The 20,165-nt window shown below is 37.0% G+C and overlaps 1 protein-coding gene across 2 annotated transcripts in view; it reads left to right on the forward strand.

Moving 5' to 3' along the window:
- Window positions 1–20,165, forward strand: part of D-CDES (D-cysteine desulfhydrase) — a 288,605-nt gene that overhangs the window by 44,299 nt on the left and 224,141 nt on the right. For both annotated transcript variants that reach the window (XM_089796697.1, XM_089796698.1), the window contains exon 5: window positions 4,455–4,546. In XM_089796697.1, coding sequence (XP_089652823.1) covers window positions 4,455–4,546 — 92 coding nt within the window. The remainder of the gene's footprint in view (window positions 1–4,454; window positions 4,547–20,165) is intronic.

The following is a 20,165-nucleotide window of genomic DNA, read 5'->3' on the forward strand; positions in this document are numbered from 1 at the left end:
GAGGAATTTTAGAAAAATATGGAAAAAGGAAATACAGATTTGGAGCATCAACCAATTCAGATTACAGAAACCTGTACTAAGATATTGGAAGAGAAGAGTTGTCTATTGAAAGAACAACCTGATCACATTGATGCTGATATACTAGATGAACAGATACCAAATGAACACAGTGATGCAGATATACAAGGTGAGCAACAACATGTTTTTGATGAAACTTATGATACAAAAGTTCTTGAAGATAGAAAAGAGGTTGAAATGGTTGATGAGCATTGTGATGAAACGGTTCATAAAGAGTTGGATGTGATGGTCCTTAATGCAACCAAGACATGACATTTGAAGTTAAGAAAGAAGGTGGTCTGGCCTATCAAAAGGATACTAGCAGCAAGGAAGAAGACTTGTGATGAAGCTAAGAGGATAGAAGTGTTAAATTTCTAACCATGTTAATCCTACAGGTCTGACAGTACAAACTGTACCCTCTCTTATGGATAATATATCCTATGATTGGCATTTAATAATTTATATATGCTTCTCCTATAGGTGCCGGTGATTTCAAGAGATGTCTTTGTTTGTTGGTTTACTAATCTAACACTTAGTTAGTAATTACTAATCTAAGTCTCCTTAAATCGCCGACTTAGGAAAGGTCATAACTATTGACAAGTTAAGGGTTATGTCCCTTGAGGGACATACCCTCTACAAAGGATATATATTTGGTTGTGGACTGCAGTTTATGGAACACACAACACAAAACAGTCTGATTCTATAAGCATCCTACTTCCAGCGAATAATGAGTCTGAAATATTCTATATTATCAGATTGATAATAGAGCATTGGATCTGCATTCAAGATAATTATAACTTCATCAAACAATCTGAATATTTATAGAAAGAAGAAAACCATTCTCAGCCATTCAAACTGAACTCAAAGTCTGATACAAAGTGCAAAGAATTAGCAGAATCTTTACAAGAAGAGGCTCCAATAGTGATGAATTTATCTCCAAGCATGGAGATATTGCAGCATAAAGACATCACAACAAAGGATGCAGCAGTTCCTACAGTAACCCCAATTGGTAAAGTCATATTTAATGAGGTTCCATCTAATCCAGTCATTGTAGATTTGTAGGAGTTCTATCTGAATATGGCAAAATTTTATGCACATATGACAGTTGATTTGGATACTGGTCAAGAGTACCAATAGAAAATACCAAAGAATTGGAAGGCACGAAAGAGGAAGGCCAATCCAAGGGACTTGGATTCGATTGCCCCCAAGAGTATGGTGTAGGAGCACCCACATAAAATATTTTGGACATGATTTTTGCACGAAGAATTTTTCCCGATTTCGTCATTAGGATAAGATCTTTTCTTGGGATTCGTTCAGATCATTGTGGTGTCATTCTTACCTATTCTATATTGATCTAGAGTTTTCTGTAAGCCGTTTTGGCAGGAAGTCTCTTTAGGTCGGCTTTCCTATTTTGTAATAATCTAGAATATTCTGTAGACCGTCCTAACAAGTATAAATAGAGTTTTTAGGTTTAGGTTTAGGTCAAGTTTTTGGATATGAAATTATGGGGAGAAGAAATCTATAGGAGAGCAAGTGTATATACTGTTCAGATGATGAATTAATTAGAAGAATATTATTATCTATCTCTTTTTGGTGCTGGTTCCTTTTGTTTTTGCTTCCATTGAGTTTTAATTCTGCACCAACCAGATTCCCCATCTGATTCGGATCAAATATTGTTTGAGATACCAGATCCCTCTGAAAAGCCTCAGATCCTGGTTCTGGTGTGATCTGGATCCGAATCCCTTCCTGATTCCACTTGGATCCTGGCAGAATTCCGGACTGGAATCTGCACTCTTTGTAGATTCCTGAATCCTGCTAGGATTTGGGTGGAGTTTGGGAGGATCTGCAAGAATCTGGATGTTTGGGCAAGGAAAAAGGGGCCCCACTTTGTATATATATGTTTTAAATATGAAACATTGAAATATGGCTTGTGATTTAAATTTTCCGTATGTACTGACATTTTGAGACTATGGCAAAGTATGAATATGACATAAATTTATAACCATATGTTCACAATTATGGATTTATCATTTTATGAGAATCACGCTTCTAACTTCTTATTATTATCATTATATGTCTGAACTTTGAAGTTTGAACTTATGATGAATGAGCATTAACATGCTACATGTATGGAATCTATGGATATACATACATACATATTTTGTGAAATGTCTATATATGTATACCTGTGAAGCCGGGATCCAACGCAATTTTTTTTTGCCAAATCCCCAAACCCAAATCAGAATCCGAATCTGAAGCAGAACCAGAATTGGCTACTTAGAATATTATTCTTGGTGGATAAATTGTAGAACAATTGGCATGCTGCAAAAGGATTGCAGTCTGCAAACAAATTTCCATTGAAAGGCACAGGGAAAAATTACTGTGTTGCATTCTTGCACTGTTCAAATTGATTTAAATAATAGAGATGTATTTCAAAATCAATAAAGTCATTTTTGTAGGTTTACTTGTGAGATTGAGACACAAAGCAGCTTGAAGATGAATCTAGGAATGAAAAATTTGATTTCTTCAACTCTTATTTACATTGCACTTGGCTGGCAATATAGCCTCCCTGATGTGATCATTGCTCTCAATTTGAACTATTAGGAGACTGGCAAATTTCTGAAGCTACAATTTCTATCCTTTTTAATTCAATCTTTATAGGACAAGTTTTGCATTTTTCTGTCTATTCTATTCTTTGTACATTGAGAGTTAATGTGTATAATGGTTGTTTGAAAGTATATTAGTTCGATTTCATAAAAAAATAGATAACAGTAAATGAGAAAAAAAAAATATAATAGTGTAACATTATCTTTAGTGAATCTCAAATTATAGGAAGAAATCGTTATTGCTTATGTTTGTGTGCAATAAAATGTGAGCAAGATACAATAATTAAAAATCTAAGCTAGGAACCAAACTATACAATTAAATGCAAACACTCAAGATCAAGGAGCTAAGACGAAGCTAATTAAAACAAATTTGTAAGCAATAAGCAAAACAATCTAGAGCCCCTTTTGACGAAGATCTCCTTTTGATGCTCCGATTTGATACATATGCTCACTTTGTGGTTCCAAGAGTGCCCAAATTAAGCTCCACGATAATGCAACGATATGAATGATGGTTGCAAATGATGGTGAACATGGGGATTTGATGATAGAAGATGGGTGCTAGGTTAAAATGGATGCAAAATGATGAACTATGGATGCTAAAAGGAGTAGACATTTGGCATTATGTAGTTTCTAGGCATGAGAGTGGATGAATTTTGAAGGAGATGGAGGGGTTTAAATAGGATTTGAGTGCAAGGTGAGGGGTCTCCAAAATGCAACACTTGTCATCATGAAGGGGAGACTAGGTGTCCAATTTGGAGAGATGCCACCAAAATTGGAGGCTATTTTCCTACTTAGCTAAAATAGGAAGGTGCACAATGATGGGGAGGTTAGGATAAGGTTGGTAAATCTTGAGCAAATTAGTGGGCTAGGTTGGAGAGTATGGTTAAAGGGGGGTTAAAGTTAGGAGACATGACAAAAATGAACTAATTGTTTAAATTAATTCATTTTTGGAGCAAAGAGAAAAAAGACAAAGTGAATTAGATTAAACAATTAAAATAAATTTGCTTTAATTAATCAAGGAATTAGGTGAATGAATTAATTGAACGGGTTATGGTTAGCCATTAATTAATTAATATAGGTATAGCTTAATTGATTAGATCAATTTAGCTTAGGGATAATACTAATTAATTAAATAATATGTAATTAATTAATTAATAAACATAACAAGGCTAACTAAGTTCAATTAATGTAATTAATCAAATTTAGGTGTATACAATGTTATATATCCATCTTGTACCAAATTATATCATTAATTCAGCTCCTATTATTGTGCTCAATAAAATGGATGTAGAACAACCTGGATCATATTACTTGTAACAAGAAGTCATTCCAATACTCTTTTTTCCCATGGGGAATTTGATAATCTAGAAAGTGCTATTCCATTCACTTTTTCCTTTTAAAATATTATGACACATGCTTATGGAAACAAATGTGGAGTGAATGTTTGAATTTCTTTAAGATTTGGGATCACTGATTATGGATCGTTCACAATGATTTTTTTGATCAATGGCTTGAATGTTGTTATGATAAAGCACAAATTGCAAAAGAATAGAAGCAAGTAGAAGTTGATGTAAAATGTTTGAGTAAAACAACTGCTGTATGGTTTCTCAAGGGAATCTGGTTCAACATTTCGTTTGATATGAATTCTATAAAGATAAGTCTCAGAAATGATATTAACAAGGCTATATCCATCTTTTTATCTTATCAGCGTTTCTTTCCTCTGCTTGTTTATGATATGCATTCTTTCCTATCAGACTTAATACTCTCTTAAGTTTCATCACTTTGATGCAGACTCTTTGTGATCTTCTGAAAGAGAGATTAGAAAAGGACGGGAGAAAACCATATGTCATTCCAGTTGGTGGTTCAAACTCATTGGGAACATGGTAGAGTCAAACACTCATTTTTATTTATTTTAATTTTTTAAAAAAGAAAAATTCTTTTCTTTCTTTTTCATAAGAAAATATATTACTGTAGGTTCATTGCCATCTGAGTATTAGGTCCATGATTAGTATAGGGTGCTCTCTGTGACAAACGATTAAAATCTGTTTAGATTTACAAAACTGGAACAAGCTGGAGATCAACTACACATCCACCAGGGCACCAAGAAGATAATTGCAGAGCTAGTAAAAAGCTCCGTCCCAACACAAAACAAGGATAGACCAACAAAGGCTGCCACAGAAACAATAGAGGCATACAACACAGTTTTAGGTCAAACTTTGTCCAGCCTAAATAAAAGCTAATGGAATTTATAGACGGCCAAGCAGAAACCCCCATAGCTGCTGGAATTCAGTCAATTTCAAGAAAATACTTACCTGCTGCATATGGGTACAACAGTCCAAGCTTATTAAAGGTGTGCAGAGACGGTCCCTCTCCTCATGTAGTACCTAGAGAATCAACAACTACACTGGCATTCACATCTTCCTTCTAATAGAAGATACCACCTTTCTATTGAAACAGAGACTCGAAGTTCTACAAAGGGCATTTAGTCCTTAATCAGTCATTTCTGGTAGGTTAAAAGAATTGGCAACATAAGTTTTCCTGTTTTATTCATCATCTTGAGATTATGGATATATTTTGTGAAATCCTAAAAATAAATACCAACTCTTCCTGACTATAGACCAGTTGGATTTCCTGTTGCACAGCAACAACATTTTCCATCAGGCACTTCTTATTCACATTTCTTGCTCATTCATATTTTGTAATGTTCCCGTCATAAAATAAATTATTAATCAAACATTGTTAATGGGCCGATTGATTTAGTATTATCTCGGCCCCATTTTTATTTTGTTTCCGTAGGTAGGTGTTGCCGTCGGCTATCTTTGTACACCCTCAAGAAGGTTTCTCCATCGGGTATTTAAGCACGGCTTGTAGTTAGTTGTTGGTATGTGATTTGGATGATTTCTTTGTACTGCGAATTCCCGTTGGGATTCTCTGTTGTTCGCCATTTCGGAAGTGAAAGATCTTCCCTACTTGGCTATTCCGGTTTTGGTGGGATTCAACTCTCACCCTATTCTGTCACTTGTAATACTTCGCTCGGATTTGACAAATTGGAGCATCTTGAAGGATTATATGTGTTCAATCTCCATTATTGTTTGGCTTTATTTCATGAATTCGGGTCTGTAAGTTTTTGGTTGCATGACTAAGCATTTCCATCCATACACCATCTACTCCCCCCAGCACGAAGCGCATCTTTCTGTATCACAACCTTACCCCCTTGTATGACCCTGTCTCTCCATCTGTACAACCTTGTTTCTCTATTTGTACAGCTTCGCTTTCCCTCACCATATGACCTGCTTCTCCCATACTGTACAACCTTTTCCTAACCTTCCGTACGTCCACGCAGATACCGTACGACCCTCTGTTACAGACTTGCCATATCATATAGACAACTATACTATATGACCCTTGTTTCCTCCATATTGTACGGACATCAACTATACCGTATGACCTTTGTTTACCCCCTCCCAATTCGGTGTGATACATGTTTTGAACTGTACAACATCTTCCTGCATTGTACGAGCACTACGATTCGTCTCCATTAGTTGGTAATTTGGTCAAATGAATGGGACAAGTCCTTACGTAGGGAACAAGAATATTACAGTGGTATCAAAGCTTCAATCCTGCCAGCCTGTGGACAGTGAATGAGAGTTTATAGCCAGAAGAGAAGATCCCATTTGGTTGATAGAATGGCGGCAAAGCCCGCAGCTACCGAACTCATGGCGCTACTAAGAGAACTTGCGAGGAATCAGGCACAGATCAATGATACTCAACGACTCATGGAAGAAACTCTCAAGAAATTGGCAAACAATAAAATATCTGGTGAACAAAATGGTCATAGCGTGGACTCAATGTCGGGTAAAGCAAACCCTCATCTAGCACGCTCACGACCTTCCATACCGTCTTTTCCCCCATGGACAAAGGCACCTCACAGAGGGAAGAAACCAACCTTTGAGGAAGCTCAAGAATAGTTGAGAGAAGAGTGGAAGAATGTGAATTTTGAGGAAGACATATCCTACACAAATTACACAGATCTGAGAATGAGATATTCGGGAGGCAGAAATCGAGGATATTTTAATGATGATCTCAGAAGGAAGTTGAGTAAAGTAAATTTGTCTCCATTGACAGATCTGGATCCATATTTGCGCAAGTGTGGGTAATGAAGGCCGATACTTACTTCCAGCGTAATCCTATGCCAAAAAAAGCAATTAAATTTGCAGCATTACACTTGGAGGGAGTAGCACATGAATGGTGGCATCACGACACTATCACACTGAGGCATGACCAAATAAATACCTATGTAGAATTCACTGAGAGATTGATAGATCGATTTGATGGTAAAGATCCAAAACTTAATTTCAAAGAATTGGCACAACTGAAACAAACTGGATCGGTTGACCAATACATGATGGAATTTCAGAAACTCTATTTTGGTCACGGACATTTTTGAAAGATTGATAGTGCTTTTCATGGATGGACTGATAGAACCACTAAAGGGTTCAATCCTGTCACCTTGTCAGAGGCCATCAAGAAGGCTCACAGTATGGCTTTATCATCGACGTCATCCTCTCAAGGGTACTCACATTCCAAACCGGTGATGTTTTCGAGGGACAAAGATAATATACTTTTGCCGAAGAAGCCGTCATTGGACGAAGCTACCAGATAGGAGCTCTGAAGGAAGAAACTATGTTTCAATTGCAAGGGACCATGGGAACCTGGGCACAGATGCCTCGGGAAAGGAAAAATTCACTACATTGTAGTCATGCCCGATGATGAGGACGAATAGGAAGATCTACCCTCTGAAGACAACCATCCCCACGAGGACACCAAAATGGGTAGTTTGAACCATATGGAGAGAATTGCAACATTGCTACGGCACGGAGGAACTATTGCCTTATCTGGGAGTTCAATGTGCACAGTGTTTCGTGGACGGGGAACCCTTCAAGGACAAAGGGTCATGGTGATGCTCAATAGCGGAGCCACTCTAAACTTCATAAACTCATCTTTGGTGAAACGAAGAGGTCTACCTACTGAGATGCATGCATGATTCTAGGTCAAGGTCGCCGGAGAGACCCTTCTGCCCTGTACACACCTTGTTCCCCAACTATCACCATGGCTAACCACATGGTGACAAAGGATTTCTTCATAGTGGACCTAGATGATATGGAGGTTATTTTGGGCATACAGTGGATGGAGACACTTGATGAATACACTCAGAGCTTCAAATGGATGGACTTCACTTTTGTTGTGAATGGGAAGAAGGTTGTTCTTCGCGGAATAGCCAATGAGGGACCGAAGGAAGTTTCAGCACATCGGATGGAGGCAATCTTTCGGCATGATGACATTGCTTGGGTTGCACGTTTAATTTTGGCAGAACCCATAAATGGACGACGAACACCTCACCAAGATGATGATCTTTAAAATATACTGAGTGCTCATGATGAAGTTTTTATGGACATCCCTCCTGGCATACCTCCCCATCATGGGTTTGAACATACTATCGAGTTGGAAGTAGGCGCCAAGCCAGTCATAACCACATCTTATCGCCATCCCAAGAAATTCAAAGATGAAATCGAAAAGACGATTCAGGAACTACTTGAGAAAGGATGGATCCGTCCTAGATCTAGCCCTTTTGCATCATCAGTAGTATTGGTTAAAAAGAAGGATGGGACAATGCGAATGTGTGTGGACTATAGTGTGTTGAACAAAAAGACAATAAAAAATAGATATCCTATTCCCAGGATTGATGAATTGTTGGATGAATTACATGGTGCGGTTTATTTTTCAAAAATAGATCTCCGCTTCGGATACCATTAGATCCGCATGAGGGAAGAAGACGACTTTTCGTTGTCACTACGGGCATTATGAGTTCTTGGTCATGCAATTCAGATTAAGGAATGCACCTGCTACATTCCAGTCATGCATGAATCACATCTTCAATAAACAATTGTGTAAGTATTTATTGGTATTCTTCGATGATATCTTTATTTATAGCAAGACATGGGAAGAGCACTTGAAGCATCGGAATGAAGTCCTAGAGACCATGAAGGCTCAACCTTTGTTCGCCAAGCGATTCAAGTGTGAATTCGATATGACAGAAATATTGTATCTGGTGCATTGTTGTTAGTCAATATGGAGTACAGGTTCATTAGGAGAAGATTCAAGCTATCCTTGATTGCACCCCCCCCCCCCCCCCAAATTGCTCTGGAAATTGCGAGGGTTTTTTGGATTGTGTAGTTGTTATCAGAGGTTTGTAAAAGGATTCTCTTAGCTCAGCGCACCATTAACAGATCTGACAAAAAAGGGTTCCTTCCAGTGGAATGAAAGGCGCAACACACTTTTGATAAGTTGAAAGAAGTAATGAGCACTTGTCCAATACTCGCCTTACTCGACTTCACTCGACCATTCTTTCTGGAGTGTGACGCATCCGAAGAAGGCATTGACATGGTATTGATGCAAGATCGACACCCCATAGCCTACGAGAGTCAGAAAATTACACAAGCAGAGCGTCTATATTCCATTTATGACAGAGATGTTGGCCATCGTTCATGCACTAACCAAGTTCCAACAGTATCTGGTGAGTGCCAAGTTTATCGTCCGTACTGATCATAATAGCTTGAGAATTTTTTGGAGCAACAGGACTTGAACGAAAGGCAACAAATATGGGTAAGCAAGGTTCAGGCTTTTGGTTTTGACATTGGATTTGTAAAGGGAAAGAACAATGTGGTTGCAGATGCTTTGTTTAGGAAACCCACTATCTGCTTATTGACTCAGATTTCAGCCAACTAGAAAGCACATTTGTTGGTAGAATATTCCAAAAACACATTTGCCTATGAGCTAATGGATGACAACACTCAGGATGATCGGTACAAAGTGGTGAATGACATCATTTACTATAAAAATCAGATATACTTAGTGCCTGAATCCAAATTGAAGCAGAAAATCTTGAAGGAAGTACACGACTCACCCTTGGCTGGGCACCCAAGTTTCCACAAAACTTACAAACAACTCAGGGAGAGGTTTTCATGGAAAGGTCTTAAAGGAGACATATTGCAGTATGTAAGAGTGTGCGATTTGCCAGCAAAACAAATCTGAACATACTCTACCTGTCGGGTTATTGCAACCTCTACCTATACAAGAATAGAAGTGGGAAAGTATCTCGATGGACTTCATTACTGGACTCCCTAAGGTGAATGGGAAGGATTGTATCTTCGTGGTAGTTGACAGACTGATGAAGTATGCACATTTCTTCGCCATCCCCTTAGATTTTTAGGCCGCACAAGTAGCCGTTTGTCTACATAGGTTACCCCGAAACATTGTTAGTGATCGGGATGCACGATTTATCAGTATCTTCTGGACAGAATTGTTTCGGTTGGCGGGAACAAAATTGTTGCCACTACTAGTTACCACCCTTAGATAGACGAACATACAAAGATTGTGAACAAGTGGTTAGAAGGCTACCGTCGGAACTATGTTTCGACACAACAACGGGCGTGGGTCAAATGGATGCACCTCGGGGAATACTATTACAATACCACCTACCACATGTCCATTGGAATGGCACCCTTAAAGCACTATACGGGTATGAACCCCTTTCATTCATCGACACAATCCTAGGTGATAGTCGCGCACCAAGGGCAAGGGATTGGCTTCAAGAGGGACAGAACATTCTGAGATGTTTGAAGGAAAACTTACAATGAACACAGAATCAACAAAAGATGTATGTTGACAGACATTGAATCGAGAGAAGTTTCGAAGTGGGCGACTTGGTCTATCTCAGACTTCAGCCATACTAGCAGTCCTCATTGAAGGAAAAGGGGAAAGAAAAACACGAAGCCACGATTTTATGGCCCTTATCGTGTAGTTTGCCGCATCGGTGAAGTCACCTATGAGCTGGAACTTCCAGAGGGGAGCCGTATTCATAACATTTTTTTCATGTCTCCTGCCTTAAGAAAGTTGTGGGGCAGAACATCATGGTAGTTGCAGACCTTCCATTGCTCAATGAAGAAGGGAAGCTCATATTGGAACCAATCGAGATCATTGAAGTATGTGAGAAGACCCTACGGAATCGTATGGTGAAGGAATACTTGGTACACTGGAGACACCTGCCGTTGGACGACGCGACGTGGGAAGGCGAGCACATTCTACAGCATTTGGCATTGCATTTGGTTGAGGATAAGCTAAATTTGGGATGGGAGGACTGTAATGTTCCCCTCATAAAATAAATTATTAATCAAACATTGTTAATGGGTCAATTGATTTAGTATATCTAGGACCCATTTTTAGTTTTGTTTTCGTAGGTAGGTGTTGCCATCGGCTATCTTTGTACACCCTCGGGAAGGTTTCCCTGACGGGTATTTAGGCACGGCTTGTAGGTAGTTGTTATGTGATTTGGATGATTTCTTTGTACTGCGAATTCTTGTTGGGATTCTTTGTCGTTCGCCATTTCGGAAGTGAAAGATCTTCCCTACTTGGCTATTCTAGTTTTGGTGGGATTCAACCCTCACCCTATTCCGTCCCTTGTAATACTTTGCTCGGATTTGGCAAATCGGAGCACCATCTTGTGACAAATATTAATTGAAGGATTATATGTGTTCAATCTTTATTCTTGTTTGGCTTTATTTCATGAGTTTGGGTCTGTAAGTTTTTGGTTGCATGACTGAGCATTTCCATCCATACACCATCCACTCCCCACAGCACAAAGCACATCTTTCTGTATCACAGCCTTACCCCTCTTACGTCCCTATCTCTCCATCCGTACGACCTTGTTTCTCCATTTGTACGGCTTTGCTTTCCCTCACTGTACGGTCTACTTCTCCCATACTGTATAGCCTTTTCCTAACCTACGATATGGCCACTTAGACACTGTATGCCCCCCTATTACAGACTTGCCATACCATATGGACAACAACTATATTGTACGGCCCCTATTTCCTCCATATCGTACGGACATCGACTATATTGTACGACCTCTGTTTTCCCCTTCAGTTCGATGTGATACATGTTCTGAACCATACGGCATCTTCCTGCATTGTACAAGCACTACAATTCATCTCCATCAATTGGTAATTTGGTCAAACGAATAGGGCAAATCCTTACGCAGGGAACGAGAACATTACATTTTCTTAACAGAATGTACCTTTCTAGATGCTGATAGAGTAGTATTTAGTATTTGCTCATTAATTACTTTGTCTTGAACTAGCTCAGTGAATGTTTCCTGAAAAATTCAAGCAATGGATGTCTTGGTGCTTTCCACTCTTGTATTTCCTATTCCTATAGTTCTGAGAACTATTTTTGATTTGCGGTCTCCAAACATAGGATAGCAAGGTGTTTGTGAGATGTTGTCCAACATTCCTCCACTAGAAGGTATATTCCACAAGTCTTCACCTTTCTCTTCTCTATTGTCATTTCTCTCTCTATACCAACAACTTGTCTGAATGTGATTCCCCAAGCATTCACTAGCATTTAACTTCAAGCATTGACATGCTAACATTCCTTATAATGAATGGGACAGCATATCATACCTGGAATACTTAACTTACGTTAATTGGTTTTAAAGAAATCCTTGTCACTTGAGATGAAGTTGGGCCATCTGTCAATTGAGTAATCAAACCATCTCAAAATGTTCAAAACATTGTTTTGAAAGAAATTCAAATATCAAAATTTATCTTCTTAAGGACATAAGCCTAAAATATGAAATTAGAAATTGCTCTTTGGGCAATCCTTTATCAATGCTATCAGTAATTCTTCCAATAACCCAATTCAGCTGCAAAAACTGTTACGGTAAATCGATGTTAAATTAAATAGAGGACATGAAACCTTATACAGAGTTACAAAGACAATGTTTCTATTATGAAACAGTTGTGAATTGAAGATGAAAATAGAATCTACCTAATGAACTAAAGGCTAATTAAGATGATTATGAAAAAATCATTACCATAATCTAATACCCTCCATTAATGATCATCGTCTAGCTACCCTGCAGAAGAGTATGCATGTTTTGTGGTCATAAATTCTTCAGAACATTCTATAGTACTGCTGAGACCCTTCTTGGATCTGTAGAACATTGATAATCAAGGTAGCCAAGATCTGTTTAAAAAAAAGAGAGAGAAGGTTGCCCCCCATTTAAGAATGCTCTGCAACAAGAGATAAGAGCCTGACATTGAGATGAGTATGCCACTAACCCTCCCAAAATATACAAAACTCCTCACTAAAAATCATCACAAATCACAACCCTGATGTTGGATAATGGATCTGTCTCTCCTTGTAGCCAAAGTCACACACTTGAGAACATTAGCCACAATTTTAAGGAAATTGGCAAACCCTCCAATTTTTTGCATAAGAGCATGACACCTGAGAAGAGAATACAAAATGTCACAATTTTTGAGGAAACAATTGCCAAAACGAAGTTTACAAATTATCGTTTTTTTCCAGAAAAATGATAAGAACCCACAAGGGAATCCCATGTGATTTTGATTTACAAGATTCAAAAATGTTTCTTGAGGATAAAATCAAAAAACCAAACAAATAGAAAAAAGCACATGCAAGTACATGCAACCCTCGAAAGTTAGAATCTTTAGCTCAAACTAGGAAATTGCGCGATCAAACCCCTCGACCAAGCTTGTGATTTTCACCAAAATCCTCGAAGATAGACAACAATTTTTTTATAAAAATACTTCTGACAATTTTTATTCAAAAAAAATTAAAAAATTCCTAGGAAAAATTCCAGATTAGAAGAGACTCAAATATTTCTTAAAACATTTGCCAAATTTTATGAAATCCCATCACAACCCGCTTTGATACCATGTTATCGGAAATCAATGTTGTATTAAACAAAGGATATGAACACTCCTTATGTAGATTTACAAAAATGGTGTTTCTATTATGAAACAATCGTGAATTTAAGATGAAAATAGAAACTACTTGCCTAATAAAGAAAGACTGATTAAGGTGACCATTAAAAAAAATTACAATATTCTTATAATAAGAACCACAAAAGGCAGTTGATTTACACCTGCATTGGCAATAAAGTCTACCAATCATTTATCGTTTCTAAAACTGTGCAAAAATGAAATATCTTTAAACCCAACTGAGAGAGATCATGCTTGCCTCTTTAAGGAGGCTCCAATTTCCAATTGGGGTTATTGTCTTTGATAATCCCTTTAGTAACCAACATTGAATCTCCTATCACCAGGAATTTGGTATTCAAAGTCTTCAACTTTCAAGCCCTTCAACGTGTGCCACTGGTTCCACTTAATTGTTAGTGCTTCTGGACAAGAAGGCACCTTGTCTAAGGGAAGTCCCAGTCACATCCTTGAACAAATAAGTAGCTTCTACTAAGATAAGATTGACCATGGAAACCCCAATAAAATTTAGCTTAAGTAACCTTTTGGAGGGGGAATCAATTTGCCTTTCAGAGCTTAATTATCTTGTTGATCAGCTCTTAAATGAGGGAGTGCCTTGGCAGTGTTTTATACGTGCATTCAATTCAAATACAATGGTCACATAGTATGCACTGTAGATACTGTGCTATGGACATGAACAAGAAAATGGATATGATTGTGGACAGCAAATAAGGACTTTGTACATGATGAAATGTTGTCATTGATGCCAAAAATATTCGGGTGATTGTTCGAAGTTGTCATTGATGTGAAAGATATGAAGTCAAAGTCATGTCCAAAAGATCAAACATACAATGATCAGTTCCAAAACTATCTGCATCATGAATGTCAAAATGAAGACAAAAATAAAACTATTTTTATATAGAAGTCAAAAAGAGAATATCACGAGGAATACATAAAGACATTACAACCCCTATACCAAATAGGAACTAATACAAGAGAATGTCTTCATAGCACTTTAGCAATATAAAAGACCTCTTCATCAGATGAAAGCGGTTCATAAAATCTGTACATAGATTGTGATAAAATATGGAAGATGGTGTTTATGAAAGGAGCTCATGAGCTTAAACAAATAGAAAAGATGAAATGGAAAGTCGGTATGTACAGTCAGTGACCTATGGTAGTATGAAGATTGACTTGCAAATAAAAATAAAGTAATGATAAGATAAAGTCAAGAAATAAATTAATTATACAGCCGCGATAGAATAAACATATACAGGAGTTGGTAAGTTAACATATTCGGTGAATGTTAAATAAGAAAGAAACCATGCATGGGTAAGGAAACTTAAGGAGCAGAATTATGACAGATTGGTGGATAATAATTTACCAAAATATGCAAACATCTCAGGAAGATGAACGAAGCTTTCACAAGATAAAGAACTATGGTAAATTCATATACCAAAATAGGTGCAGGCTGACAAAATGGTGGAACAATTTATACAGATGTCTATCTACATAGAAGCAACTACAAATATATTTATACGGCATTGGTATGTAGGAAGAGGCAAGCATTAAACATGGAATGATGCCGATAAAAATCTCTGAAGGGAGCAAATAAACAAATAAAATAGGAACAATAAATACCCAGACAGAGAGAAAGTTCGGGAGCTTCAAAGCAGTATCCAATAAAGTTTATAAATTGCAAATTTCCAGAGTTCTTATGATAGTTTAAAACAAGTGCCCAGAAATTAAATACTATATGACAACATATAGGTATATGCAATGATATAGAAGACCATGGTCAATGGTAAGAAAACGTCCACCCTTTCCCCACTAAGAAATACATAGTCGATGGCAATGGAAATTAGTGGAATTCGATGAAGACAAAATGAACGGCTTTTACGATGGAATGATGTCTTCGAACATGGATAGCAACATCATTAGTGGCAGCGAACTTGGTCACAACAAAAATAGATGGTAAAGAGTATTGAACGGCAAAACATTAAGGGCCCGATAAACATAAGAAATGCTTATGGGACGGCATCATTCATCAAACCTTTGGTGTTTCACGGGATGAGAAACCTTTGTTATTGAATGGCATAAAGAACATCTGTTATCCCATCAATCTAAGATGCGATTGAAAATGCTATAAACGATGGTACCGAGAAGTGGACTATTGATTCAGTAGGCAGCAATGAACAGGTCAAAAAAATCAGAAAGTCTCAGTCTACAATAAGATACAGATTATAAATACAAAGTTAAGCATATCGCTAGCTTCAATTTGAAGTGTTCATCTATTAAAGAGAGAAGCAGTATCAGCTCTAATTTATTTTAGAACCCGATATTCATTAAAATATTAAATAATCATGATATATTCTTGAACAGGTGTGATTTGGAAGTATTATAAATAAACTCATAACAAAAGAGAAACAATGTTTCACTTTGAACTATCATACCCCTTCGTAATTAAAGATATAAAGATGGGGAAAATATGTCAGAAGTAAGAAAAGAAGTGAAAGGAGCATAAGAGCAGAATTGATGAAACACAAGGACAGAAGTCAGCCGAGATGAGGGTGTGAAAGAAAATGAAATAATAATAAAGAGAGAACAAGTCAGTGAAATGTACATAGAAGAATATATGTGAAGGAAAAACAGATGTAAGTGAAGAAAAGGAGGAAAGTAATTACACAGACACACACACAGACACACACACACACTCTCTATTTATTCCCTCTCTTATATATATATATATATATATATATATATCATCTGCTTTATATATATTTATCTGGATATATTAGTTGATTAAAATGAAAATATTTTTGAGGCTGACTCCAACAAGGTTATGTATTTACTTCAAGTAAAAGAATAGAGTATGTATAAGGGAAGATTAAAGAGTTCATAAGTATCAATTTGAAGAAAGAAATTGGAGCAAATAAAGTTTCCATCATTAGTTGAAGTAAGCAACATTGTCAGAGTGGAAGAACAGTTTGTGCAGTGGGTCAGTGCTCACGAAGACAAGCAGAGGAGTTGGAGCTTCTAGCAGGTCAAAGCCTGTGAAGTGTGGGAGTCGGAGCTTCCAGTCAGTTGGTCCTCATAAACATAGAGGTCGTAGCCTCTAGTAGGTTGGAGCCTACAAACCAATTTGTAAAAGAACAAGTTTGTATAAAAGCATTTATTGTCATGGTTTTCTCCCACATTGGGTGTCCACGTATATCTTGTGTCATTGTGTTCAAGTGCATAATTGTTGATTTCAGTAATTAAATAATTAATTGGATAAAAGTTTTAAATTGACAAAAATATTATTATACTGATTCACCCCACCCTCTCAGTATAATCGTGTGCTCTTCAATTGGTATCAAAGCCGGTTCCTTCTATAAAGCCTAACCGCTTGAAGGTAGATCTATTGAGCACACATGAGAAAAAGGAAAGGAAATAAGAGAAAAGGAAATACGAAGAAGAATATTAATAATAATGCACTGACTGCTAGAGCTGAAATGATCAACAATGTATTCTTTGAAAAAGGAGATAACTCTATATATAGTGATGATTGCAGAAAATACTTATAATAATATGGAAGCTGACATATGTGATGAGATGGAATTTGGAATACACATGGCAATAGAAAATGATGATGTGACGAATCAAGATGACCTTGTGAATGATGAAATAGAGATAATAAAAGGAGAAAATTAAAAAGAAGTCTCGGATGATGGAAAGCAAAAAGATGGATCTGTTACATACAAAGAAGATAATGGAAGCAATGAATCAGATTCTGAAGAAGAGGCATACAGCAAGGAAGAGGATGTTGATATCTTGCAGGAACTTCACTATGCTTACAAACAGAATGGAAAACTTAAGAAAAAGAATGCAAAACAGAAATCACAAATCCAAGAATTATATAAAGCCCAAAAAGAGTCGAGCAAAGAAATTGAATATTTAAGAGAACAACTTGAAGAAGTTAAATGAGTTCAGGCTGAGATGATAAGGAAGCTAGATGCAAAAGAAGAAGACTATGCCAAATTAAAGGAAGAAGAAGTCATATTGAAAAGTGATTTGGAGAAAACCGCCAAAAAATTGAATACTAATCTTAAATTTGAAAAGAATTCTGAAATTCTGACAGATATAATTGATAGTCAAAGACCATCCATGAGAAAGACGGGAGTAGGTTATGAAGGAGAGGAAAACAAACAAGATAATACATTCAAAGGCTTTTTCAAGGAAGGAAGTAGAAATGATGAATCATCCACAAAATTTAAAGGAGTTGAACTTAAGAAAGATTACAGAAAACAGGGATACAAACCTAGCTTCTATGGGCATTGTTATACATGCAATTATTTTGGTGACAAAGTGAGAGAATGCAAAACACAAAATGGAAGCCTTCATGGATGGAGTCAAAGAAATCATGATGAGAACTTAGTGTGGCATTGCAGATATGAGTCCATGGAATCATATAAAAGAAGGCATACAAAGAACAAACAAGAAGGATTTGACTTGGTATGGAGAACGAAACTTGACAAAAACAAACAAGATAATGAACTCTTATGGACCTCTGGGCAAGTAATCAAAAGCGAAGAAACACAATAGTTTGGAGGAGGAAAATAACCAAAGGAGATGGAAAAACTAGTGCAAGTGCAACTTGTGTTTCATACACCACCTAGTTAAAAGGGGAAGCATGAATTTAGGGGGAGATATATATGAAGTATTTATTGAACCCTTGGAGAAAAGAATGAGATGTTTCAGAATAAGTTGATGCTTTGAAGATTATATTCACAAGATGTAAAGTTAATTGCATTGATGTCAAAATGTTGAGCAAACTTCAAAGAAATAGTTATAGTAATTGTGGTGCTAGAGCATGTAGGAACATTGAAGAATTCTTCTTAGGTGGAGTACAAGAGAATTTTCATAGGGGGAGCATTTGATGACTAGATTTGATAGTGATCTCTTTGCCATTGATGTCAAAGGGGGAGAGAGAATTGAAGAAAGAGATTTGAAAGATTTGTTATTGCCATCAATGATGAAGGGAGAGATTGATGAAATATTACCATTGATTTCAAAAATATTTAGGTGATTGTACAAAGTTGTCATTGATGTGAAAGATATGAAGCCAAAGTCATGTCTAAAAGATCAAACATACAATGATCAGCTCTAAAAGTATCTGCATCATGAATGTTGTTGTGAGGTTTTCACACCATCGCCCCAAAATTTTTGGGGACCCCCTTTTTTCTAATCGCCTTGGCAAATTTTTGGATTGTCCAACAATTTTAAGTTTTGAAAAATTTCACGCCTTGGCACCTTCAGGATAGATATGGGGAGGCTTAGCTTATTTTCACCCGGTTTTCTTAACTTGATTTTCCAGAGCTATCAATTTTATCCCTAGGCCGAATAATTTTCTAAGTTAACTTCAACTTGGCAGGATAAAGTTGTGAATTTTGTACTTAGGCATTTTCTTTTGAAAATTTGGTCTTAACTCCATTAAATTTGGATAATTCTCAAAAGAGAAATTTTAATTAGACTTAAGTTTTTGGAAAATCTCAAATTTTTCTTTGGTGAATTTTTTTTAATTTTGTTGAAATGAGGAAAATGCAAAAAATCGATTTTTGGTTCTAAATGCAATTTTAATTTTTTAATTTTTAGCTTGGCAAAATTGATTTGGTAATTTTGATGATATATATATTTTTGGTATTATATATATATATAGCTTGGCAAAATATTTTTGAGGCTGACTCCAAGAAGGGTATGTATTGTAAGAACTTCAAATCACTTGCACACCTTGTGATTCTATGCAGCTGCACCAATCATCAATAGCCTTGGGTTTTCATCTATTCGCTCAGTGTGCTTAGGAAAAGATGTAGAAATAGGATCAACTCTTTGAGAAGATTTGTTCATCTTCTCAATGGTCTCATGAAGGCGTGCATTGTCTTCTTTCAGCCGATTCTTTTTCTCCCACAAATTATTTCTCTGCGTGAGCAAAGCAACTGCATCTTGTGTATCCTATTGAAATCTTAGACCTATTTTCTTTCTAAGTTCGACCCTGGTGCACTTGTAATTAGTGGATTGCATCTCCTTAGTGGGTTTATTGACCAAGTCTTAGCTACTTCAACATATTTGACCTCATTGTCATTAACTACAATCTCGAAAAATGTCTTTGCTTTTTTGTTCTTTGGGGCCTTAGATCTCTATGACTTGTAGAAATCAAAGTCCTTAGGTGGAATCTCTTCCTTCTTCCTCTTATGTGTTATAGAGCTCAACCATGGGGTAAAGGAGAAAGAAGATGAACCAATTGCTGATGTGATTGCCTATGTGGTAACAGTCTTTGCCTGGGCAACTGTAGTTACAATAGGGGGAGTCTTTGTCTAAATCGTCACTGGAGTCAGACAACTATATGTAACTTTAGCCATGAATTGCTAAACTAAGCAGTGGTAGTGTCAAGGGTGGAATAGACACATAGGAGAAAGTAGAATATGTATTAAACACATTCTCAAAACCGCCATATTGGTCCTTTGAAGTAATTGCAAGAGCAACTGAGAATATAGGTAGAGCAGGTGTAATCTCAATAGGGTGCAGTGGGGGAACATGCACCGTGGAGAAAGAATCCACGTTTGTATCTAGCGGAGAGTGAGGAGACTCATTTGACTCTAGTGTGGAATCCAGAAGTGATGCC

Source organism: Cupressus sempervirens, chromosome 8, assembly GCF_028749045.1.
Source record: "Cupressus sempervirens isolate cs-2001-9-10 chromosome 8, ASM2874904v1, whole genome shotgun sequence".
In the NCBI taxonomy this organism is placed as follows: Eukaryota; Viridiplantae; Streptophyta; class Pinopsida; order Cupressales; family Cupressaceae; genus Cupressus; species Cupressus sempervirens.